Source organism: Embiotoca jacksoni, unplaced genomic scaffold, assembly GCF_022577435.1.
Source record: "Embiotoca jacksoni isolate LCO1_2020_lvr unplaced genomic scaffold, fEmbJac1.0.p SCAF_11, whole genome shotgun sequence".
Classification (NCBI taxonomy): Eukaryota; Metazoa; Chordata; class Actinopteri; family Embiotocidae; genus Embiotoca; species Embiotoca jacksoni.
Genome location: NW_027185241.1, coordinates 16,334,085 through 16,361,248, shown reverse-complemented (window position 1 = coordinate 16,361,248; position 27,164 = coordinate 16,334,085). Strand labels below are relative to the sequence as shown.

At 42.5% G+C, this 27,164-nt stretch overlaps 1 protein-coding gene across 7 annotated transcripts in view; it reads left to right on the top strand.

The window, feature by feature from the left end:
• The window catches only part of plecb (plectin b), a 137,030-nt gene that overhangs the window by 49,314 nt on the left and 60,552 nt on the right, over positions 1–27,164 (top strand). For 2 of the 7 annotated variants that reach the window (XM_069143358.1, XM_069143359.1), the window contains exon 1: positions 17,888–22,228. The exons of 4 other annotated variants lie outside the window; for them this stretch is intronic. In XM_069143358.1, coding sequence (XP_068999459.1) covers positions 18,421–22,228 — 3,808 coding nt within the window. In that variant the 5' untranslated portion in view covers positions 17,888–18,420. Of the gene's footprint in view, positions 1–17,887; positions 22,229–27,164 lie in introns of those variants that run through there. One more of the 7 variants, XM_069143356.1, reaches the window with a different exon arrangement.

Below are 27,164 nucleotides of genomic sequence, written 5' to 3'. Positions count from 1 at the left end.
CCACCGTGGCTGAAAAGAAAACAAGTACAGAACCAAGTACAGAAAAAATTATAAATTGTTAAAAAATTAAAAAATGTCCCCTCGGGGATTAATAAAGTAAATACCTACCTACCTACAGAAACTTGAAAATCATCAACGAAAAGATGTTACAGTACTTTACTCACCGTTTGACTGACAAGTGATCTTTTCTAAGTGCAGTGCTAAAACAGCACAGACACCATTAATACATGATGCACAAGCACTTCTCAAAGTACCAACAGAGAAGTTTCAGTTCAACCCTCTGGTCTCATTATGAAGCATCAAAGATGTGTCAAACCTCTGGAGGTGTAACCCAGGAGTAAATGGATGCTGACCGGGACCATGTGGTCCAGCACAGATTTACTACCTTGTCTTTACTAGCAGCTCCCTAATTTGCCAGTTTATGTCCCTGTTTCAGCAGCCTGAGCAGTATATTACTCTGCGTGTGCTCTGCTGAGTGCGAGGCTGCTGTGCTGCTGACTCTTAGCCCAGAGCCCACAGAGGAGGAATTTTTCTCAAAGGCCTTTTTTTTTTTTTTTTTTTTTTTTTTTTGCTTTCACCGTCTCTGGGATTACCGAGGGAAAAAAAAAAAAAAGTTCCCACTGAGCTTCCATCAGGCTGCGGCACGATTCAAATACCTCCCACAGAGTAAGAAGAAGTGCTGCACTGTATGTGTACGTCTGAGTCTTTGGCTGACGGAGGTTTGTCTGTCTGGCAGCGACCAGTGTTCCCAACACTGCAGGACAGAGTTAAAGCCAAGGCCAAGTTCCTGAGGTTGTGTTCACTGATGGAAATGTTTTGGGGTGCTGTTGTTGTATGACAGGGATTCAGTCGGTTGTAGTCACCACCACCTGGTGGCCAGTGGGAGACTATGACTAAACCTGTTATTTTTTCTGTTTCTTAACATTCTGTCCACTAATGACATTGCCAATAAAGGTTAGTTTAGTTTTATAGGTTGTTTTATTCATCCTGTGAAAGCAGTTGTATATTATGCCTCATGGGGAACTTCCTAAAGCATAAGAATGCATCACTGATGATGTCATTAAGGTTACCTTGAAATACTGGTGAGTGACTTGGGATGTCAAGTAGACGCCTAGTGACCAACTCCATTGTGTTGCATTGTGGGAATAGTTTGAACCAGCGTTTTTGGGTCTTGACTCAGGCTAGTTACTGAACTTAGGTTTTTTTTTGTTTTTTTTTATGGCACCGACTACCAATTGGTTCAGTAGTTTCTAGCATCAAAAAATGTCTGATCATTCTGCACCAAATTTTGATTCCTACTGTACAACCACACCAATGCGCTTTCATTTTAAAATGCGTAACTTTTGCTGTTTACACAGGAGTGATCTCATTGGGTTTAGTGAGCCACTGCAGTTAACGTATGCAGCCTCCACTCGGGTCGCCCGCCCACATCGATAAAATCACTCGGTTTTAACTTATGTAGCTTAAATCTTTCACAAAAATGCCTTATATCACTCTTTTCAAAATGACGTTAGCCCATAAACCTTTGTTTTAGTTGTGTGTGCTGCATTAACAGGAAGCTTCTCTGTATGCAGCCAGAAAGCTCACGTCCACAGTTAGCACGGGACGTTTGTTAATTGTAGCATCTAGCGATAACTTGCGGTGTTAAAGGTACATCAGATGTATTGTAGCTAAAGAAAACAACCTGGGTTACACTCTGCCGAACTAAAATGCATGCAAACTAAACATTTGTAGTGTGTAATGTAATTTTCTTTTTCTTAAAATGGATTTTAAAAAGTGGTATCGAAAGAAGTACTGGTATTGAAGTCAAGGTATCAGTGGCGTACTAGTAGTACTAGTATGGATGTTTTCTTAATGATACCCAGCCCTTTCCTTGAGTTTTTTGAGGCAGAAAGTGTGGATATTTTGGCCTTGTCTGCTTAAAATTTAAGTCTTGTTTTTTTTTTTTTGTATCGTGTTTACTTCAAGTGCCCCAACTTTATTTAAGTGCAGTACTACATTTCTGGAGTAATACAAGGCCCTCTTACCAGATTTCTCTACAGCTTTCAAGCCCATCTCCTGGTCTTTACTAGCAGATGGAGCATGCTTAGCACTGATCAAACTCCCTCAACTGATAAGATGCAGTTCAACACTCTGAACAAGTGCACTTTTTGTTAAGATCAGTTTGTCAAATTGTTGTTTCTAGCTTCCAACATTCTCAACTTTGGTGTCAGCTATTTTTTTGTTTTTGTTTTATTAAGTCATAAGTCCAGTTATGATTATATTGTACTCATTCAGGTTAATTGTTTAGATCTTGGGACACTGTGACCTCTAAACAAAGGTCAAGTGAGTCTATAATCAGCAGTCACAGTCACACAGGTGATACATACATGCTATGACAGATTCAGTCTTTTCCACTGACTGGATGACATCCACAGGTGACAAATGGAGTGAATAGGAGAGAGTATAATTCAGTAATGCTTCCTTGGCCCATGATGTTGTCCTTTTTACATCACTGTCTGGCAGCAGACTGTTTATCCAGGAAATGTGACCATGTGATGCTCCAGAGGATTCTGACTGCTCTCAGGATGCTTCCTCTCACATCCTGTTGTTCTGTGTTTGAGGGTTTTTGAAATTAGTTTCTCTTTGGTTTGCACATTTATTTCCAACCATAAACCATATGTGACAGAATTTAATGTCATCACATATGATGCAAATACGGTTCTTCAGGTCAAAAGGATTGGATTCTCAGTAAAGCTGAGACGATTATCCAACTATTGAAATGACAGAAAATGAATTGCCCCCAAAAATGCTAAAATACTGTGGTTACGTCATCAGCACCATCTTCAACATGAATATGTGGTGGTTTCATACAGTTGACTGTACAATTTTAAACTTTTAAACGGTCAAATAATGAGTCTAAGGGTTTGTGAAAATATGTCTTTTCACATATTTGCAAACATTTTTTTAAACCAAGTTATTTAAATAAATAAGATCATAATTCAAAGAAAAATAGTTTAAAAAAATAACGGTTTGGTCCATGCCGACTTTTATCATCTGCTGTGACATCAACTGAATAAATATTGTATTTTCGCAGAAGACTCAATATCTGGCATCTCTGTCAGCTGATGTTTTGTTTATTTTTTTTCTATTGACAACAATATCTTTAATAGAGTGCTAATGTTGTTGGATTCTGGAGAGTTTGTTCGAGTGTAAAACAAAAACAAACAAAAAAGCTGTAAAAGACATGAGCCTGTAAACTGAGCAGCAGGATGTAAATCCATTAAGTCTTAAAACCTGCCCAGTCAAAAGTTACAATCCTTATCAAAACATAGTAGTAATTTACATTATGTAAAATATTTACTATAAACATTCACCATAAGCAGTCAGCTGTTGAAAACCATACCAGAAGTTGGACAGGTCCTATTTTAGAGTGACATATTTCCCTGACAGTCGATGTCAGAAGGTGATGATTTAACGCGGTGTTGGTTGCACGAGATACACCAGCAGGGCTGATGATTGGTAGCCAGTGCTCGTATGTTAGTCATACACACAGGAGATCGTGCTGCACAGGAGCAGGGCGACGTGGGTGGTGATCAGAGTGGGATGACCTCAGTGTAAAAGACAGCTGTCAGCTGCAGGCTTCCATTTTAAATAGTCGCTTTGCTGACGAGGCCTGGCATACTTTTTGAGCTGAGAGAGAGAGACCGTGTTTACAGTGATATTTTACTTGCAGTGATACATGAAGTTGTCTGATCCATTAGTTTATTTAAAATAGAACTATGGCAAAATGAAAGTCCTGCATATAATTAGTAATAAAGTAATAATTATGTTTTACCAGAAAAAAATTTAAAAGATTAGATTTAGATTGCCCTAGAATTATATTACATTATGATGTGTATTATTTTAGTCTATTATTATTATGATTATTATTATTATTATGATTATTATTATTAGTAGTAGTAGTAGTAGTAGCAGTTGTAGCAGTAGTAGTAGTAGCAGCAGTAGTAGTAGTAGCAGTAGTAGCAGTAGTAGTAGCAGTAGTAGTAGTAGTAGTAGTAGCAGTAGTAGTAGTAGCAGCAGTAGTAGTAGTAGTAGCAGTAGTAGCAGTAGTAGTAGCAGTAGCAGTAGTAGTAGTAGTAGCAGTTGTATGATTGATTTTACTGTTGTAGCTGGTTGAGGAAGAACCTATTCAAACAGCTTTATATTTGGAGTAATTTATTCAGTTTTATAACTTAAAAATAAAAATAATTTGTGTATGTAAAATCTGATCCTGTGAATTACATTATAAGCATATTAAAATCCCTTTGAATGTGTCTGAGTATCAGTTGTCCTTATGTTCACTGGCTGCTTGTGTCCTGTCCCTCCAGTAGATGGAGATATTAGCCTGTAAACCTGAGTTTCTTCTCTTATCGTGCCACTCGTTTCCAGTGAAACGCTCTTCTTTAATCCTCAGTGCAACAGGATCCATAACATCATGATGTTCTCTTTCTCTCGTGCAAAAGTGAGGAGATAAAGCTGCCTGAAATCTGATACATGATAGTATGACTCTAGTCTTTGCCAGGCTGATTATTAAAACCCAAATGTTTCAGCATGCAGAGCAAAATTCCATCTGTTTGTTTGAAGTGCCAGAGGCCATATTCACAACTTGACGTGCACTCTTAATGCAGCACACACGGCAAATCAGTTCCTCCTGTTTAATTCTGATGATTAAAGCCTAACTGATGTGTCTATTAGAAACGTAGTGGAGCATAAATGTACCCACTGTTCTCCTCTGTAATGTAGCTTATCACAACTCATTATATTGTTTGTGTCTTTTTGTTTTTCAGGTGAGTGCCCCTCTTCTTCTTCTGTGATATATCTGTTGTCGGAGTACGGTGCGGAACATCTGAAGCTCTCAACCAATAAGTACTCTGATTAAATTAATCCAAGAGTAGCATCATGGGAATTCAATAATATGCAGGAAATGCATGTCAATATGTTTATGATGACTGACAGGAAGACTTGTGATGTTTGTTTGTGATGTTTGCTTGTGTCTCGTTTTTGGGTCTGTTTGCCTGACGGGTGAATAAAAGCTTTGTTTTTTTGGGGTGTTAGTGGAGAATAGATGGATGGACATGAGTTCAGTGATATTCTCCATGACACACTTATATCACATACTTTTTCTCCAGGAGTTTGGTTGTTTTTGTGTAAAAAAACGTTGAATTACCTTTGATTTATGTGAAAGGGGCTATAAATTCAGTTTGACTTCTACGCTCAGTTTAGGACAGGTTTTATGACGACTTAACTGACTCATAACTCTCGTGAATCAGAGGGTATAGGTCGAGATCTGCCATCTGCTGAAGTACATTTGGAATGTTTTACACCCGCTTTGATCAAACCAGTGGACCGGGGCTGCAACACCTGGACGTAGCCCGGCCTCCGTAATGGAGAGGGTCACTTTATAGTAGCAGCTCAAGGTGTGTCCTGGAAAGGATGACCTGCTTGGAGGCCTCTTTAGTGAAGGAGGAGAAATGCCTTCAAATGAATGTGTGGGTGTGTCATTGAAGCTTGGGTGCGGGAAAACAATGCATGCTCAGTTACTCTGAACGTCACTCATAAGGCAAAAATGCCAAGAACGTGTGTGCGTGCATTTCTGTCTGGCAGACAGAAGACAGTTTGAGCTCCACACACACACATTTTTTTTTCTGATGTGATGTTTGGATGTGTCTCTCCGGTAACTTTTGAGTAGTGCACACTGGTTCACATTTCTTTAACCTGAGGGTGAGCGATTTCTCCGACCACACCTCACATGTAAGCCATGGCAGCTCTACAAAGCGAGGTGTGATTGTTAAAGGTGACTCAGCAGGTTTGTATTTCTCTGTAAAGGGCACGCTGGTATTAAGTTAATTTGATATGCTGGTATCTATCACTCCCCTGCAGCCTTCAGCACAGTTTCTGTTTCACCACAAGAGTGTACTGTTAATACAGCGCCGTGTGCAGCGCTGTGTCCAAGCTCCACAAGTGGCCCTCACACCTCTGTCACAGTATATTAATGCATTGGTTAACCACAGTAAACCATTTAAAAGCTCATCATGTGGTTTAGTTGCACAATACTGTTCCATAAGAGGCGGCTTCATAGACATTAAATCATCTCCGAGTTGTCAGGGGAGGAAACTGACAGGCTGTTGGCTGGAGTTAGTTTAGTCCCCACATGGGCCACACACCCTCAAGGACCAACTGTTACCATACTTTAACTAACTGTTGTTGCTGTGGACCTTTTTTTTTTTGTTGTTGGTGTTAAACAAATCTATTGTATTGTTCAGTGTTAGAGCAGCTCCTCCTCCACTGGTGTTATATTACAGTTGAGGAAGGGGAAGATGTCCCATTGTTTAGACTGTCATCCTGTCTTTAAAGGCAGGAGCTGTAGTCGTAGGTGTCTCAGTGGAAAACAGGATGTGTGCAACCAAACTAGCTGATAAGAACGGGCAGTAAAGGAAAGGACAAATGCCATCTCCTGCAGGAGTGAGGACAACGTGAACCCTCATGATTGGTCTAGATACCAAAGCCAAAGAGAAATTGAATATTGCTGTTTATTATTGCGTCCATTGTGTTGTACTTTGAAAGTGATCACCTGAAACCAGCAGCAGTGGAGGTCTGGGTGTGGTGTGGTGACAAAACAAGAACCCTAAGGGCATTATTAGAACTTTACATAAAGGATTAATGCAAAGTAATCAAGTTGCATCTCTCACCCCACCCACTGGGCAAAGCACTCTAGCTGCATCTGACATTATAATCTTGCTGTTACTGTTGTATAGACACAGGCACAGACATAGTGCTGTGTTTGTGACATGTGTGCCAGACTGAGTTGCTTCATTTCCTCACATCACTGCATGAGAGGACATGTTGGGAACATTTTTAGCTCCAGAAATTACACTGCGCTGCTTTTACGCCAGACAACCAGAGCATTCCTGAAGCGGAGGTGAAAACTCCACTGGCAGTTTTGTTCTCATCACTTATTGAAGTGTTATTCTTGCAGATTTGTCTGTCGCATTCATTTCTCTCACCAGAGAATGTGTGACTGGCTTCATACCTGCTTGTTGTGCTGCAGGGGTGGAGATCTGTCTTCACCTTCCAGCGCTGGAATGACAGGATTTCAGGAAGTGAAGTGAGATGACCCGAGAGCACAATTCAAACTTCACAAGGGTGCTTTGAGTCTCTCTACTGTACAATGTACAGAAATACATTGAAAAAAGCAGCAGCCTGAATTTAAAAATGTCACATTGAAACACCCCCCCCCCCCCCCCCCCGGCCATTATTTCCTACATGAAAGAGTTTTCACAGCCCTCTTGTGGGTGCTTCGGCACAGTGAAAGACAGTTTTTTTTTTTAAAGTTCCAGAGACAATAATGATGGTGAGTCACCACCGTCTGTAACTGGACTCTAAACTGGACTCTAAAGCTGTGTCAGCTGTGTGCTCGCACACCAAGTAAGTTTACTGCAAGTCTTTCTTTTGTGAAAGGAGCAGCTCATGCAGTCACTTTTTCTCTCTGATCTGAGGAAAGAAAGAATGCAACTGATTCACTCTCCCCGGATTGGAGGGGGTTTATGGGAGTGAGGACAATAAATCACCTTTCAGTGTGTCTGGGTGTGTGTGTGTGTGTGTGTGTGTGTGTGTGTGTGTGTGTGTGTGTGTATTGTGTCTGTCAGTATTTTATTAGATGCTGATCTTCATGATGTCTGTCTAAAAATAAGCCCAGCCTCTTCAGGTTACAAGCAAATCTACACATTGTGGCAGACAATCAGGAAGGCCAGAGTGTCGGGTTGTGTTGTTTGATAGCGGGTTGCCCATGGCAACAGCAGCAGCAGTAACAGCAGCCAGTTCCCATCTCAACTGTGGACAGCACATGGTATTTGCCTAACCTGTGGGCTGTGTTGCTACAGCAACCAAAGCCCAGCAGGGCCACTCCTATATGTGGTTGGCAGACGCTGAGTCAGGCAGAAAATATTCAACAGTTTTTTTTTTTCTTTCTTCCTTTGATTGAAAGAAAATGTGACTTTGTTGCATTGTTTGGGGACATGTTTTTCATATTCTCTCAGATGTTTCCTCTTTTGTTGGTTTTTGCTTTGTTTTGTATTTCATGAATGAGCGTCTGTGTCTCTGAGTGACACAAAGAGACCGGTTGCTGCTGGCTGGCACTGCCAGACCTGGCGCTGCCCTCGGCCATTTTATACCCTCCTCACCCACCAGACTCCAGCTCCATTTTGTCATCGCCAGCTTCCATTTAAACAGGGTTTAAAATACTCACACTCTATGCAAATATTATTTTGTGTTCATACAATACTCACATGCCCATACATACTTTGTGCAAATAACATTTTAATGTTTTCTTATGTACATTCAAATTTAGTTGAAGCTCTGAGGAGGCCAATAGAGCAGGTAGTCAAAGTTAGTCTTGTGAGACCAAATGTGTCCCAGAACCTTACTGAACTTCGGTGCCTCGAAAACTTCATATTAGTTTTCACATTAACTCCAGAATGCTAATTTTATCCCTTTTCTGAGATCAATTCACAGGCACTGTGGGCAGGATGTATGATCAAAGTGACTAAGAAGTTTTTCAGTATATGTATAGCAGAGTCTGACTGATATTTGGGATGGGAGATTTTTATCGGCCGATATTGGCCTATTCAGATATCACAATATTGGCGTATATGTTGACTGATATGAAACCTTTTTTACAGAACTTAATGCTGAAATAGATGCATGGGTTGAATTAGAAATTGTTATTTTTGTGGGTTTTGTTTTTAATTTATTGTAATTTATAATTATTAGAGTCCCAGTGAAGTTTACTATTTCAGTGCACTGATATCAGTGTGGACAATAAGGACGTTTTTCCTTCTCAGTGTCGGAGGGTTTCTTCCTGCTAAAAGAGAGTTTTTCCTTCCCCCTATAGCTCGTGGGAATTGTTGAATTGTTGTGTTCCCCTCTGTGATGTTGGCAGGTTCTGTCATAAAGACTTTACTATATTAAGCGTCCTGAGATGACTTGTGTTGTGCTTGTATGTCTATATACAGTCAATACTGTATCCCTTTATTGCCTAATACCTGTATTGGACCCCAAAAATCCAGCACCAGTCGGGTCTAATCCTAACATATAGTTCTGCAGGGATCATGAGAACAAATCATTTTAGGATTCAGAGTGTGTGTTTGAATACTTAGTCCTTTGCTGAAAATCTTCACTCAGTTTCAGTACCTTGTCATGTATGCCGAGCCCTATTTAATCGAAAATGAAGGAAGAGTTCAGAGTATAATTGTATCATACCCATCAAATTTTATTAAAAAGCAGGATTCTGTTTTGACAGGTTGAGCAGCTCGCAGATTAGTCTGAACAAAATGATGTTGCAGCGTAATCCTGCTCAGCTCCATCTCAATGTCTTTATTTTACCTTGCAGGATTAACGGCAACCACTGGAAACAAGCCAGAACTAATAAAGACCTAAAATTGTTAGCGGTTCTCTGCTGTGATCTCCCACGTCTTGAATTACTGTTTAACCAGTCGGTTGTCTGCAGGTTGAGAGATAATTTACCTTGCAGCACTACATGGTTGGACTGTTTCCTCCTTTGGTTTGGTACTATCTGAATCCAGTCCTAAGATTAACTCTCTGCTTTTTAACAATTTACAAAAGGCTCAATTGCTCCCCATAAACCAAAGAATAAGTAAGCAGGAGACACAGACTGAGTTGCTGTTGGGTGTATTTTGGGTGCCTCGGTGTTGCTTTTTGTAGACTGACTTTTTTTTTGTTTTCTGTTCTTCTCTGTGAACTTTCCTTGTCCTATGTTTTATTTTTTTTTCCTTTGTCCACCGTTCATCTTAATCTCTGGAGCTGTAATTTGCTTGGTGTCTTGAACAAGGCGTCCAGTGTGTATCTGGAATAAAGCGTGGGTTGCTTTTCAGATGTATGTGACATGGGGCCGGGTATCCAGGGCAGCAGAGAGGGATGTGTCCAGCTTGGCTTGGCCCTCAGATTTATGGTGTAGATGTTCCACTGCATCTACGGGACACAGATGAAAAGATTCCCTTGTTCTTTTCTTTTTTTTCTTTTCTCACCAACACCCTCCCTACCCTGAAGGTTCCCCTCCACTCCCATTCCTTCTCTTTTTTAGCCCCATCTTGCGTGCCATGTTGATCTGCTGGACGGCCAGTGGGTCTCATCAGGGTGAAAAGGAGTAGCAGCAGTGTGGTTGTGACTGTGGCGCAAGCAGAAAGAAACTGTTTTGTTGGAGGCCTTTGTCTAATATCTCAGATCAAAGCAGTATGGAGAGAGGAGATCCTCTTGGAGATCGGTTCTGGCTCAGCCCGAAAAAAGGTAAGTGCTTAGAATATACAGCACAGGAATCTGAGGACGGCCGCAGCAAGAGAGTGATTGTTGGCATTGGTCAGATGAAAGCCTATGTCACAAAGAGGTGTGGCCACGAGCAGGCAACAAGTCATTTTTCTCGTTTTGGAATGGGAATGGACTCATCTTGTGCGACAACACTTAAGCTCCTAAATGGTGTAACACATCTCCTGCATGCTGATTCTGATCCTTGGCTGCCGTTTTTGCTGAGCTGGCATACGACTCTCACAGGAGAAGCAAACAAAAGAGTCGAGATCTGGTTCAAATTTTCTGTCCAGATCTCACTGCTGGAACTTGTTTACAGTACAAAGCAGTTTTTGTAGTCGCTGGCTGTTTGCAGAATTCACCACCACAGTCTGATTTTGATTACTTTTTACGTCAGAATAAGTGCTTCATGTCCAATATTCTGCTGGAGGAAATGGTAACTCTTCCACAAAAGTGCTGGATAATAGTAGCGAATATGTGCTCTGCATCAGTTATACTGCTTCTGCTTTGAGTCTGGCCCCATTTACCCTCTCCTGGGAGGGCTGCTGTCCAAGTTGGAGAGGCTGCAGGGGGCGTTGTAAGGTCGGACACACCGGGATGCCTCCACCAACACGACAGGCAGCTTCTTACAGAGGCAGTAAGCGAGAATGAAAGAGACTTGGCAAACGTTTTGGGTGCTTCTGCTTATTTTTGGTTGGTGAGGGGAGACGTAATCTGTGACTTCATTTCTTTCCACTCTGGAAAAGGAAAAGTCAGTGTGATCTGTGACTCGTGGAGCCGAGAACCCAAGCAGGGCCTGTCATTTTTGCCTCAAGCACACATCACTTTATAGATTTTCCATGTGCATTTATGCGCCGATTGGTAGCATGAAAGCCAAGTGCTGGCTTTTCGTACTGCACTCACACAATAGTCTATTCTACTTGTGACGTCACTGCCGTTTTTTATTGCTGAAGCTTTAGCTTTCCCTGAAAATGCCTCTTTGCTGAAGTTTTCTTTCACTTTTACACAGTTACACAGACTTGTTGTCTTGCTCCATAGTTGCTTTTAACAAGCCTTATATAACTCCAAAGATATTTATGAGGCAAGACAAGTTTAGGTTGGCAAAGCAACAAGAACAGCTCCCATCGTGTCTTGATTGATTTCAGAACATGACTTTGTCTATTGTTCTTTGCCCCTCAGCTCTGAGCAGAGCAAAGGTTTCCCCTCCTTCTGCTGTAATTTCCCCCCTACTTTTATCTCAGTTATGTGAGAGCAGTTGATTATTTATTTTTGCACCAGTGAGGAATGCCGAAGACACCTCTCGCTCTCTCCTTCCATGCTCACCAGCTCCGAACACACAGTGCTTCTTTGTCCGCAGCCATGCTGCGGTTTACGTACGTCTGTGGGTTTGTGTTTGGTTGTACAGCTTACAATTTACAGTCTTGGGTTTTTCTTGTAGTAATCCCTCAAAGTGTCTCTGGTCCCTTTGGCTATGCACGGTACACATACGCTTACAGTAGGTCATCAATAATTAACCGCACAAGATCATCCCAGAGTTGGCAGAGACCAGTCACCACCAGAGGTTAATCCTTCTAACTTCACCCTTCTTGCATTTCAAAGACAAGAAAACTGTGCCAGTTTGAGCGCTAATTGATAATGTTGTTCATGCTGACCAATACAGATATCAGTCAAGGTTGGCGTGATGGTCGTGTGATGTTGGGATTAAGACTTCATATGCTGTCAGTCGGCTTCTTACAACAGTGAAGCTGGATTTATATATAGAGTGCATGACATCCTCTATCTTTGGTCACTTAATATGGATATCGTGAGAAACTATGAAAAAATTAGGCTTGCTGTTTTTTTTTGTTTTTTTAACCCGCCACCACATTTGAGAATCAGCTGGCGTGCTAGCAGTTCTGTTAGAGCCACGTCAGACCAGAGATTTGTGGAGACATTATTTGAAACTTCTCGCAACTGGCCCTTCTGATACTTCCTAGTTCGCACCAAAGCAACTAGACGGTGTAACATCTCCACAGCGACTGTCTGTACTTCTGTTTTAACTGCCAGCATAGCTTCATATAATCTGTAGCATTTTAAAACATGACTGAAAACAGTGATAGTGAGTTACTTGCAACAGTTGCATTTTTAGTGCCGATGAAATGGTGAAAAAAAAAAAAGAGATGGTCAAGAAGTTGGTACCGAAATACCCAGGAGGCTTGGTACTAATGTATGCTGTCAACTTCAGACCGGAGATCTCCCCTATTTTGTCAATTTCTTGTTTTATTTTTCAGTAGCAGCTTTGTTGTTTCAAGAAGTTGATGTCTCCTCTAATAAGCAGAAACAACACAAGCAACTGTGCCTTATGGCCCAAAAATGCCCATTTACGACTTGATAAGCAGAGTTGTAGGTGAAGTTGTCAGTAGGCTCGAGTCGAGCTGAGAAAGACCAGTGCACGCTTCTGCAACTTTCCCCTGCAACCTTTGAAAACAGTTTGGACTTCAGTGTTCATCTTCGATCTAAACTGAGCTGTACTTGTACTGAGCTCATTGCAACATTCAGCATGCTAATGTCCTCACAATGACAACGCCGGCATGCTGACTTTTAGCAAGTATAATGTTCGCCGTGTTAATTTAGCGGGTTCGCATGCTAACATTTACTAATCTCAGCTAAACACAGACTACATCTGAGACCGATGGGAACGCCATTACTACGTCTGGGTTTCGCCACTGAATTCCCGTTTCAATTCAATTCTGAACCTCAAGGTCCTTTTGAGATATTTCAGTTCCAATACCAATTTTGCTTGGATATGAAAGAGAATCTCTTTATCCTCTAACTCGGCGGTGATGCCCAGGCAGCGTACTGTATGAAGCATGTCATCTCTTCAGGTTACCTTTAAGGTGGGAGGAGCTTTTAGTGGATGAACAGTTTGATTTATATGGAAATCATTTCTCTGTATCACAAAACAAATGTTTGGACCGTTGACATGCTGCAGTTTGCCTGAAAGCGAAACCGCTTGTAAAACACGGTTATGTGTGTGCATTATTAAAACTACTAATGTTTACATTAAGAGTAGCCTCCGAAGCAGTTACATTAATAAACTTCATTCGACAAGCATCTACGGTTGAAGGCCATCGACTGTAAAAGGCACATATTCAAAGATTCTATGAATCATATTGTTCAAGTAAAGATCGTTTTGAACCAGAATTTTTTATTTTTTTTAATTTTTTAAATCCAGCCCTAGTCATTACTTTGGAAATGTTTAGTCTTGAACTAAAAAAAATTGTTTGCAAATAATATTTTGACCTGATAATGGTGCTAGACGAAAGAAACTTTATTACAGTTTCTCCTGAGGAGCACATGTGTGTCTGCCTGGGATATTTTACTTTAAATATATCAACCTCATGGTGGCGCTATTGAATATTCAGGGAATCATCCTCTGGACGCCTTGGGTGATCTTTTTTCAAATACATGCATAGCAATTAATTTTATATTTTTCAAAAGGATTTACATTTAAATGTCTTCAGAGGCCACGGGCAAACTTACGGCACCAGAGAAAAAGACGATGCATGACCTAAGTCAGTAGGCTTCTTCCCCAGGGGATCATGAATGTTTTAACAAAATTGTTCTAATTGTTGTAGAGATGTTTCTGCTTCGACCAAATCTATAAAACGATAAACTTACATACTTAATTTCACCAATCAAATTTAGATTTAATTATTTACTTTAGAATTTGGATAACTATTACTAGAATTTACCTTGAATACTAGGCAAGCCTATTAATACCTTGCTAATAACCCAAACCTCCATATAAAGCTGTTTACAACAATCTCTAACTTTAGCAGATTCCCGGGTCAGGTGGTTGCACTCCAACATGCACCGGTTGTGTCAGAGGGCACAGCTGTCTCCGACTGTGGGGTCACTCGCCTGACCATAAGCAGCCAAGAGACAAGCTCCACAAATAAAAATAGGCTTTTCGTTGTGATAAAAACAGAGCTCTCGTGCATTGCGGAGTGATTCGTCACTACTACAGAAGTGCAAATCATGATTTTGAGGTAGACTGAAGGCAGAAGTTTTCTTGGTGCCTTTGTACTTTTTACGTTTTAAAACGTTTAGGGCAACATTGTCGGCCAGAAAACTTCAGTACTTTCTTACTAAAGCCATAGAGACTTGAAGTATTTTGGTGTTCTGGTTTTATAGCCAGCTGCAAAATTACTCTAAATCTTGATAACCTTATAGTTGTTTATCACTCCTTATACCATATTTTGTCATTTATTAAGGAGGATACATCCTTTTAAAAAGCTTAGACATTTGTTCTTTGTAGTTTGACGCGTGGTTGATTTCAATAACTTCTAATGTAACCACATACTGTACATCGGTGGGTAAGAAAGGGCCTGCTTGACCTTTGCTTTCCCTGGCAGTGGATAGAGTGGCTTGGATCTCATATCAGGAAGAAGGGCACGTGTGAAGCAATAGAGCCATGAGCAGCGGGCCATCTGCCAGCCACCATCAGCTGGTGCCGACAAGTCTATTCTGGGACCTGTGGAGGTCTGAAGCGTAGCCGCAGAAGCGGACTCATATCCAGGAAACTATTCAGATACTCTTCCCCAAAAGTTGTATTACTCCTTTATCCGTTTCAGCCAATCACATCACCGCCCCATGTCTGGCTGGCCTTCTGTTGCAATGTTTGTTTATAGTCTGAATACAATTAGATTGCATTATAGTGAGCATGCTTCTCAGATCATTAATGAAGTTGCTAATGCTACCTGAACCTCGCAGCCCACAGAGTGAAAAGCAGCAGCAGCAACACAGCCAGGGTTGGCAGGGCTTGACGATACAGTATTTCTTTTGAAGCGGGCATATTTCATATTTGGATGGCTGAAGGGACTTGGCCCGAGGCCAGGATAAGGGTCACTGTTGGAAATGTAAAGTTCACTGAACACTTTGTGCATAAACAGTGCATAAAATCAGACTGATATGCGGCTCAGAGAGTGAGGCACCATTCATGGTGATGCCCACTGCCCCAAAATGAGAACATGAGGCTGTGACACATCACTGGTGCTGATTTTCACTGTTTTCACTGTATTCGTTTTCTTTTAGTTTGATTAAGTGTTATTTCAAGGAACCTATTAACTGCCAAGTCGTCATTGAATGGTGGACCACAAAATACCAAATGGGCTGAGTAATGAAGTGCCTCAGAGTCAACTTAATGTGATGTAAACGTTCACTTATGCCCATGTGTTACAATCGCCGCAGTCATTCCCCTTCGAGTTTTCATCCTCATTGTGATCTGTTTTGTGGTATACAAATTCCGATATGTGGTTTGCAGCCTGGGATTGACTCTGCTGTTACAAGCCTAAGTGATTGATTGGTGCTCGTTCTTAGTGACTTCAATTTATCAGTTAGATGAAGTGCAACTCTTTTAAATTGTTTGAGGTACTAGTTAAAATACCCTGGGGACTAGACCAGGTGAAGATTGCTTTGTAGAAACAATTTAATCAATAGGTTTGTCAGGCTTTATTATTCATTACTTTTTTCTTTAGGAAATTAGCAGAAAGGTCGACCTTTGTCAGTCTCTTCTGCTTGTATTTGTTTTATAATTTGAGTAGCACCCAATTTGCCCTGTTTCCACTTTTAGGTCCCTTCTTTTATTTGTGTTCAAACTGATATAATAAATATCATCTGGTTTCATGCTGCTTCCCTTTCACTAGAATGAGTTAGGGTCGTAACACCAGGTCTGTGGATTCACACATGCACCTACATACGCTTCACTTTCAGGGAAACTGCAGCATGTCAATGATAATACATCTGTTTCGTAATACAGAGGAATGCCTTTCTTGTACAGTCAACCTGAAAAGTCCTTTGTTCATCCACTGAAAGCTCCTCCCAGCCGCCTAAATTACTGACTCTGCATACACCTTAAAGGAAACATGAAGGGACGACTTGTCTTACAGCATAACTGCTGTAGGCGGAGTAGACGGCCACGGCCCAGGGCATGTCCTCCAAGTCTGACTAGATGTCAGACAACTATGTTGATTGGGGGAAATCCTTTGTTTTCATGACAGCATTAATAAAGACGTTTGTTAAGTTCACAGCAGGGCTGCTAAAAACTGAAAATAACTAAATTAATATCTGCTTTGTTTTAATACATTCGTATTTATTTTTTGTCTGGTTCTAAGCATATCAACTATGATCTTTGATTCGCTTGATTGCTAATGATAGTTTGACAGAGTGCTAACAGTTTGTTTCTGTTAACAGTGCCTTTGCAAACAGTGCTGTGATACATGACAGCGTGGTCCAGCTGTCCCGATACGCTATTTATGGCGTACTTCCCCTGAAAGCGGATATGTGGCTGAGTCAGAACTGGCTTACTTCATTTTACTGTTGCCATGGCAAATACAATGAAAACAGTTTTTTTCTGCCTGTGTTTGGATGTGTACGAGTGTGTGCGGTTTCAAACACCAGGGGGAATGCGTCATTTCTCTGCTGCCCATTCACCCCCACTATAATTTCACAACCAGATCCCTGTGTGTTTGAGAACAGCGCTGTCTGCTTACTCTGCTCTGGGATGAGTGAACATGTGCTCTTCAGCTCTAGCCAGCGATTGTCAGTTTTCCCGTCCAGTCCGGCTTTCACTGGACACCGGCCATGGAAGAACACTTTCTCTGACACTGAGACGAACAGGGGACAGATGTACAGGAGAGAGACGTGATCTAGGGATAGAAATCTGATATCATGTTCCTGGGAGCACTGGAAAGGTTACCTATAATGCACAGTTCTTTATATAGTTGTGTAAGAGAGATTCTTGTTTCCCAGCTAGCAGCCCTAATGTTAGCCGCCTGAGGCAGCAGTACAACTTTAGGGTGATTTTGCAGCCTGTTGCGTCACTTTAATGAACTGCAATAGGAAACAGTGATTACTCTATGCAGCCTCCTTCACTCGGTGGCTGGGAGACCCTTCAAACAAACACAGATATGAATAGAATTTATGTCAGTTCTGTTACATTAAATAGGCATGGGCCATATCAGACTACCAGTGTGTTGTTACACTTTTGTCTATATAAAGCTTTGTTACAGTAAACGTCTCCACCTTTTTAGGATGACCAAAATACATCGTGGTGATTTATGTATTTTCTCTTCAAATGTCACCAGCCTTTACTTACATTTAAAGACTGTGTGACCTGCTATTTAAAAACCACCCCCTGTGTGTAGAGTAAAAGCTCCTCAGTGATATCTGATCAGGAGGTGTATAAAACTAGGGACGTTATACTCGATTACCAACATAGATGCCCAGCTCGTTGTCACAGGACAGGATAGATGTATGGCAAATGGTCGTCTCTCTTTCTTAATAACTAATCTCTGTTTAGAGCAGCCCATTCATTGGCCAAGTGTGTATGACATGCCAGAGGGTGTGTGTGTGTGTGTTTAGAGATGTGTATTCGTACGTTGTGTAGGAGGCGTGTTATTTGGTGTGTGGGCGGGTGTATCCGTAAAAGTGACAGCACTGCACAACATGTGCCTATACACACTTCACAGGTGTGTGTTGCTGTATTCATTTGACTTTGCTCTTTCTTTATTTCAGTCAGGTTATTGGAGACAGTTTTGTTTTTTTCTTCCTACTTCCTCATGCACTGTTTACTTTAGTGAGAATTATTTTCCATGCCAGTTTTTTCCTAAGAAAAAGAGAGCGAAGGTAGGAGGAGCCCGACTGAGAAGTGTGCCTCACTCTCTCTCTCTCTCTCACACTCCCTCACACACGCTGCCTCTCTTCTATTCTGTCATTGCCATCTCGGCCGAACGGAGACCGTTCTTTCCCAGCCACCCTACATGTAGGGGGGGACAGGACACTTTTCACTTGAAGTTACTGAGGAATATTAATTTTCTTCACGACAACTAAAGGATCACCAAGAAGAGGAAGAGACAGTAAGAAAAAATATTACCAGGCTTTGTTCTTACATTTTTTTTCTCATTGAATTGAGAAGCACATGACAGCCAGTTTGGCCACTGGATTCTTTCCCATAATGAGACGTGAGGTGCGCTGATTTCTCTTTGTTTGATGTTGCCTATTTTAGTTTTACCTTGAGGGAGTTTACTGACGTAAAGCACAATGGTTGCTGGAATGCTGATGCCCCTGAGGGACCTAAGGGCCATCTACGAGGTCCTGTTTCGAGATGGTGTCATGGTGGCCAAGAAGGACAAGAGGCCTCAGATCAAGCACCCTGAAGTACAAAGTGTTAGCAACCTCCAAGTAATCCGTGCCATGGGGTCTCTTAAATCCCGGGGCTACGTGAAGGAAACATTCGCTTGGAGACATTTCTACTGGTACCTAACCAATGATGGCATTGTTTACCTGCGTGACTACCTCCGCCTGCCTGCTGAGATTGTTCCTGCCTCTCTGCAGAGGATTAGGAAGCCAACAGCCACTCTGGCCGTTGCCCACCGGGCTGCACGGGTCCAATCTGTAGAAGGTCCTACCTCTTACGTTCCCAAGCCAGGACACAGGGGTGAGGCAGAAAGCCAACAGGCACTCGTGGAGCGCCAAGGCTACCGCCATAAGATGACTGGTCCTGGAGAAAGAGAGAACTACTCTGATAGGACCCCCAGGTTCAGGGGTCGTCCGCTGACCGCAGAACCAGTCAGGCAAAAAGCATCATGGGAAGTGGAGGATCAGCCTCCTTTCAGGAAGGGCACCAGCTTCAGAAGTGAAGTAACGATGATGGAGGAGAACAGGGTGAAAAGAGTCACTCGTCAGGAGGCCGATGTGAGCTTTGAGAAGCCGGTAACATCTTCACAAGAGAGGAGAGTGTTGGAGGTCCAAAAGGAGAAGGTGCCTAGTCCTGAGCCTGCTCAGACAGCAGCTTTGAAACAGGATGTGTCACAGACCCCTCTGTCATCCTCCAAAACAGCCCTACCATTAGCTGTGGCAGCTGTGGCTGCTGTGGCTGCAGCTACAGGTGCTGCAACATCAAAGATCCCAGCTAAACCCTCTACTCCTGAAAAAAATAGAGAAATAAGGAATAAAGAGAAGCCTCAGACCACTGAGGAAAAAGTTTTAATGAAGTCTAGTGAATTGATCACAAGCAAATCAACTATCACAATGCATCCTGGTATTGAAGTTAAAGAAGAGAAAACAAAAAAGGTTATTGTGAATCCAATTAAATCTGCAGAGGTCAATGCTACAGGTAAAACAAGAAATGATAAAGTGAAGCCCAAACCAATTTCTGCAATGGAATCTGCTCAGGAAACCTTCAAAGTTCGTACCGATACTGCCACCGCCAACACTCTCAGTAAAGGTGTCAAGGAAGAGAAGATTACAAAGCTGATTGTAGATACAATTAAATCTGCAGAAGTCAATGCTTCAGCTAAAGTAGTAAATAAAAAAGGAAAGCCCGAACCAGGTGCTGCAATGAAATCTGCTCAGGAAACCTCCAAAGTCTTAACTGACACTACAACCACCAACACTGCCATCACAAACTCTGTTGGCAAAGAAGTCCAGGAAGAGAAGGTGAAAAAGGTGATTGTGGATCCAATTAAATCTGCAGAGGTCAAGATTACAGCTGGAACAGCAACAGATAAAGTTATAACAGTGGAATCTGTTCAGGAAACCTCCAAGGTTCTTACCGTCACTGCCACCACCAAGACTGTCATCACAGAGGTCAAGACTACAGCAGACATGGCAACTGAAGAAGTGAGGTCTCAAGCAGTTATACCTGTGGTATCTGCTCAGGTAACCTCCAAGGTCCTTGCTAGCACTGCCACCCCTGACATCACAAAAATGGAGGGCAAGCTTAAGAAAGTAAAGGTTAATGAGGGATCAATTAAACCCACTGAAGTGAAGACCCAAGTTCCAGTTCAACCTAGAATAGATTCTGATACCGCAGAGACCACCAAACCCAAACCAGACAGCACAAGCAAAGCTGTGGAGTCCACTAATGCAGCAGACGAAATATCCAAAGTTAAAGTGACTCAGGAACCCATTATTGCTAAAGTGACATCAGTGAATCGCTCAGCAAAACCTAAAATGGATGAAGCAACCCTGAAAATGACTACAGAAACTGAGTCTTCAGTTAAAACTACCATTATTACAACGACTCGCTCAGCACCTCAGACCAGTGCTGAAGATGCACAGCCGGTCACAGAGAAAGCTGCAGTAACCGAGGTGATTACAGAGCAGCAGAAAGCAGACGTAAAGGGGATTCCTCATGTCACGAAAGATGAAACGGTACTGACAGAAGAGGCCCCTAAAGTTTCAGGGCAGGGCCCCACAATAACCACAATAAAGCAAGAAGACTCATCTCAACCTGCTCAAAATGCTGTTGTCACAGAGGTGGTTAAAGAGACCAGACAAGTGGTTGAGGGAAGCTCAAAATCAAAAAGAAAGAAAAAGAAATCTCCAGGTGAGATATCAAAGAGTACCAATGGCGAGGAAACACCTGAATCAAAGATGGAGCAGGAAAAGAGTTCTAAAGACAAGTCCCCAGAGAAGGTGGCCGAAAATACCCCGGCAGTTATTACCTCGGAGCCTTTAACTGTGACAGTCGGGGAAAAAAAGGCTGAGAGTGCATCAGATATTGATATGGAGCTAATAAAAGAAGTCCCTAAACAAACTGATAGGAAGCCAAAGCAGGAGGTATTTAAACAAACTATTTCAGAAGAAGCCTCACCTCCATTAGTTCAGATCCCTGCAGTGCCCCGAGTGGATGCCCAAGTAAAAGAGAAGGTTGAGGAAAGCAATGTTGGCAAGATCAGACAGGGGCCATTATGCCCCAAGGGTGAGTTAAATGCTACGTTGCCCCACGTGGAGCCGGTGAAAACTGAGGAAACAACTGTCACCGAGGTGGAAACAGTGACGATGCAGAAAATAAGTCAAGTGGAACTCCTGAGAGAGACCGCCAACCCTGAACATAAGACCACTGCGCCCCTGTCAGACTCTCAGAAATCCACATTTGAGACTAAATCCCTTATAAGTATGGGGAAGGCAGAGGAGCCTTCAAAGGGAAAGAAGAAAGGGAAAGGGAAAAAGCAGGCTAAGGCACCAGAATCAGAGTCTTCAAGCACAAAGCCTGTTCTATTGCCTGAAGCGGAAGCGTTGGCGTCCACTGACAGGACATCAATGCCCCAGGCCACAGTTACAGACAGCCCTATCACGGCCTCTGAACTGACAGAAACCAACGTTTCTCCAAAGATGACTCCTGAAAGAATGTGCAGCGAGGAAGTCGGGCAGGCAGCAGCTGTGCTCTCTGAGGCCCCGGCAGACAAAAGGGAGGTGGAGCTAGCACTGCCCTGTGCAGAAAAAATCAAGCGGGAGGTTCCGAAAACAGAAACATCCTCCACTGCGAGGGAACCACCCGCAGCCGGAGAATTAGCGTCAGCAGCACCAGCAGCAACAGCAGAGGCAGCTGTAGCTCAGGCTCAGGCCAGCCCCCTCGTCAAGCAAGAGGAGCCTCCCAAAGTTGCACAACATTTGGCCACTCAGGCAGCAGAGTGCAGCGCAGAGGAGAGGCTCTCTGTTTCTGAGGCCTTAAAGCGGGAGGAAGAGAAGAAGAGGGACTCGAAGGAGGACACACCCTCTGTTACTGCCACGCCCGCAGGCCAGCCTGACCAACCTCACCTGGGGGACAACTGTGAGACCAAAAGACCTGACACAGACGAGGCCACCATGAGGAAGAAAATTGTAGTGGTGGAGGAGATAGTTGAGGTGAAGCAGGTTTTTGGTCCTCAGGTGGCTGGGGAGCAGTCACCTCCTCCACCTGTACAAGCCGAGGAGGAAGGAGAGGAACTGGACCTGGATGTTCTGGAGGCAATCGCCATAGAGCGAGCGCTCTTGTCAGGGGCGGCGGGTGCCTCACCTGACACCGACTGGGACCACTCACTGGAGGAGCCGGAGGAGAAGACGTGGCCTAACTTCGTTGAAGGTTTGTTTGAATGCATGCCAGTTAACCAACTTCCTGCCTTGTCCTGGTCTCCCTCTTCATGTGATGTAATGGCTGGTGCATCCAGATTCCCACCTATGCTTGAAGTGTGGGAGGTCTTAGGTGGGACACCGTTCACATGTACTTAAAGGATTTCATACCCTGAATTCCTATTCTGTAATTGTCTCTAACTTCTCTTCCAAAGTAGTATTTGGGGTGGTTTGATTACAGTTTATGGCTTAAAGTTACATATTACTGAGCTGAGACTGTTTTGTGATGCGGACCAGAGGCAGTCTGTCTTTAGGAATAATCTCATCGAGATGGTGAGAAGAGAGCGTTAAGATGTGGCTGTGATTTAATTATCTGTGTGTTTAAATAGAAGAAGTATCAGCAACGCTGTTGTAACACACCCTATAGTGTGTTCATGCCACTGTCACATTTCACACGGGCATTAAGACAGAGATTCCTATTCCAAACATGATGACAGGTGAAAATTACATTTAAAAAAAACATACAAACTTTTTTTTTAAGTATAAAACTTTTACTTTTACTGTTGCAAACTTTTTACACGTATCAGTAGTATTTATATTTCTATTAAACCTCAAACAATCGCATATTCTTTTAGGGTGGGGAATTCCAGTTGTGATGAGTAATAAGTTAAACTATGCACACTGTTGCTGAGAAAACGGTAATCTCTGGAGCCATTTCTGAGCAGGATCATGCAGACCTGGTGTCATTCCAACAAGGTGGGGCTGTTTGGTGAGGGTCAGCCACGCCTGATCCCAGTTGTGTGTGAGTTAAAGTCAGATTGACTGAGAGAGAGGGAGGTATCTTGCTTCTGGGAGCATTTATCCTCATTGCTCCGGTAAAACTGTGTTCTTGGAACTGGTTTTATGTTCTGCAGATATTTTCTTGCTTCTCTTTTGCAGCCTGCGATAAGCATGCTCCCGGCAGGGCATTGTGTAATGGAATGCATAAGATATGGGAGTTCTGCAGCGATAACAGTGCTGTTTGCTGTCCTCCTGTGCTGGATTTGAGAAATGAAAATTCCAGAAAGCCCAGATTAAGGTGCCACATGATGCTGCGGTCAGTTTTGCTGAAGTGAAACTTGTCTTGCTCGTTTTAAGTCGTGCTGCCGAAGTCTGCCAACGTGACTCCAGATTTTGGATGATATCTGATATTTCACAACTTTTCAGAAGTGGACTAAGTTGTTATTTCCACTGTCATGTGTATTTTTGCAGCCCTGACAGGGTGTATAGGAAAGGACTTCTCATGGGCGTTGTCTGATGGGGGTGTGAGCAGCAGACAAAGAGTCAGGAAGTTGGAACAGCTCGCTCACAGCTCCATGGGTGTGTTTGTTTGGATCCACACGTGACAGCAGGTCTGGATTCAATTAGCAGTCTGGTTACTTTATTCAATCTGTGGTACTCATCAGGAAAATAAGTCATCCGAGAATTTAAAAAAAACGTTATGACTCACATACCCAACAACGTATACAGTTAATCATAAACAGAGCAGCAGTGAAGTCACTGCAGTGAACTTCAGCATCCATAGAAAACTTGTTCTGAGCACTAATGGCTTCAATGTTCAGCATTCAGAGAGATTTTCACTTGGGTGGTGTTGGTCAGATACGGACACAGCAGTGCACTGCTGACATCTGCTGTCCATTAACAACCACTTTCAACTGTCACACAGACCACATGCTAGAACTCCAGTCAGACGTGTTTCGATAAAAGTCCAAGTAACACAGATTTCACATCATATAATGAACAGGGTATGTTTTATTTTTGAAACCAGGCTTTGTTGGAGCACTGGACTTCACTTTAGATAAAACCTCATGATGTGTAGTGTTAGGACAATGATTTCAAGAGATACATGTTTCAGTGCCGTTACCTTTCTCAGTCAGGTATTCTTGGTATGTTGGCTAATTAAATGGCTGTCAATAGACTCCGTTACACCCTCGGGTACATTTTCAGTGAGGTATGTCTACTTCCGTTCCGCTATAGTTTATGTTTCTTTGTTACTTTGCGTCAGTGATGTGGAAACCAGGAAATGGGGAAGAATTTGGAAAAAAAAAATCTGACTTATGCCACAAAAATGTTGCTTTCAAAACAAGGATTTGGATTTCAGGGGAACACTTTGACATTGCGTGTGCTACTTCTGCTGGAATGGAGGCTGCAGTGCGTGCTCGAACAAAAGCCTGTGCAGCGAGGGCTTTTTGTGTGAGCCGGCTGGAGAGACTGTTTAAAACTCTGCCCACACATGGCACCAGGGGCAATTAGACTAAGTCACATCGCAGACATGCCACCGAGGTCCTCCGTGTTTTTTTTCATCTCTGAAATCGTGCCCGCCGCATACTTGTGTGATTGGTTAAATGAACAGCTACAGTGTGCTGCAGCTCTGCGCCTTTCATTATGGTGCCACATGGTTTGATGTTGTGACTCACGCGGGACATTCTCAAATCTCCGAGCTTGAGTTATGCGCCTGACCATTTTGAGTAAAAAAAAAAAGAAAAATGGAGGGAACTAATAAAAGTTTAAACTGTATGTCAGTAGACTGCGTTGTGAGCTGGCAGATTCAGTAGAATGTCCCTACTGCTGGCCAACCAGTCGTGTTTGGCTCAAAACAAAGTAAATGACCTTAGCTGCTGTACCCTATCTTTTTACTGCTGACTCGGCTCCTGAAATCACTTTGAAAAAATTTTTATGAGTGTCAGAGGATATCGGTTCATAAACTGGGACACAAACATTTAGACCATGAAGAGATGTTGATACAACAGTGTGTGCCAGTGCTGAAAACACAATGAAACTTGAGATCACAGCTCAAGTTGCTTCATGGTTTAAACATTGTTTTTGTAACATTATATACAGAAAAATGCTAAATCTGGATCTTTCTGACTTCCATTTAAAACTGATTATGTTCAACATCTGTGAAATCCTTTAAGGCCTTGATGAAGAAAGAGTTGGCAGAAGTAATGAGCAACCAAAACATGATCCTCTCCCATGAGCCGGTTGTTTGTGGACTTCCAACACGGGAGTTTGCCACTTTGAGCCCCCGCATCGGCGAGCACACAGTGTTTGATATTAAGTTTAATAGCAGTCTGTTGAGACACATCAATGCCAGGCTGGACGGTGACACAAAATCAGAAATCTGGTAAAGCAATGTAACTCCCTGCAGGCCAAACCCCGGAAGTAGATGGCCCGATAACATGTGGAATATATTGAGGGTTTGGCCAACATGTCTGTGATGTTAGTCATTTCCCAGGGAATGTTTTATTAGACAGGCTGAGTAACTTCAGTTTTGTAAGAGCTGGACAGGTAGTTGTCTTTACCCTTCAACTGTTCAGCATACAGTGGGAGGTTTTTGCCACATTTATAAGTTGTGTTTGACCTTTATGTTTTGACCTGTATATCCTCCCAAGGCACCGCAACACCTGCTTCGTCCAGATTAGATATTATGTAGAGGAGAGCAATGTTTTCAAAACCCAACTTCTGCTCTATTTGGGTGTAGAACGAGACAAGAGGTATTTCCCCCCGGACACAAGCTTTGAATACCTTTCATCTATGATATATGCATGATGTGTGTGAAGTGCATGTTGAGTTCAATAGTTTGCGAATGCTGCACGTTAGGGATGTTGAATCACCTTCCTGGTAAAGCTTCATTCTACTGTAGGACAACCATCTATAGCGTTTCCTGAGAGAGTCCTGATTCCGCTCTCCAGACATTGCGTGGAACTGCTTAGAGAAATGGGACCAGTTGTCAACGCTACAATTGACCAAGCCACAAGCAATTATTAGAACTTACTATATTTAGAGAATGTCAGGCATCGCTGGTGATCCCTAAAGCAATAGGGGATGAAGACTGAGTCCTCTGTCTATTTTCTCAAAGTGTCCATCATTAAACTGATTCAGTCAATATTCCATCAGTGTTAGCTCTCAGTTTTCATATTTACTGTTGTTGTTGTTGCTATTTGTGTCCACTTCATGTGACTGCCAGGGATTTTTCCTATAATGACGGCGAACATGTTCAGTTTAACCCATCTCATTTACAGTTAGAAAACCCATGGACAAACATTAATTTAAAGTTGAAAAATCAGCCCCGTGTCGGAAATACAGAGTTGTGTTTTCTCTGATTGTACACAACATCAGACATAATTAAACCTGGTACTAGATGACAACGTGTCAGTGTCACGCTTTTTCTCACCTAGGCATGAAAAGTAAGGCGCCTTAGGTTTGGACACCAAAAACCAAGTGTTTCCCTTTAGGGAAAGGGCATGCTGTGGCTCAGATGGTAGAGCAGGTTCCCCACTAATTATAAGGTTGGTGGTTCGATCCCCGGCAGGCTAGCACCTTCAATGGCCTCATGTGTGAATGAGAGTTAAACTATAAAGCACTTTGAGGCAGCTGAGGTCATGATATAAGTGCAGACCATGAACCATCATCCTTAACACACATTACATAAGTTAAATATGTCAGTAACTTGCTTTTGTTGCTTAAAGGAAATTCAAGTTGAATTTTCTTTGTGGCACAGGTGGCCGTTGAAAGTGCCGTTGTTGCAAGACACTGAATGCCAAGTTGCTACCAATGGCAGGCGACCACCTTGCATTGTGTGTGATTGTGTGTTTGAATGCGAGGCAAAAATGCATATATTTTGTATCCCGCTAAGGTCGAATGTCATGATATACAATATTGTAAGTGTGGACCATTTAGTGGACAGAGAGGTGGGTCGTATTGTTGTATTGTATATTATGTTGTGTCATCAGTGAGCCGACCATGTGTGTGGTGCTTCAATGCTTCTTGTGGTACATTAGTGATGAGTCCATTTTTGGTGACAATATTATGTCCAAATGATGACTCTACCAGATGTTAATCTCTCACATTAGATCTGAAATCTGGCACAGAGCTGAGACTTAATATCACAGAATAAACCCACCACCTTC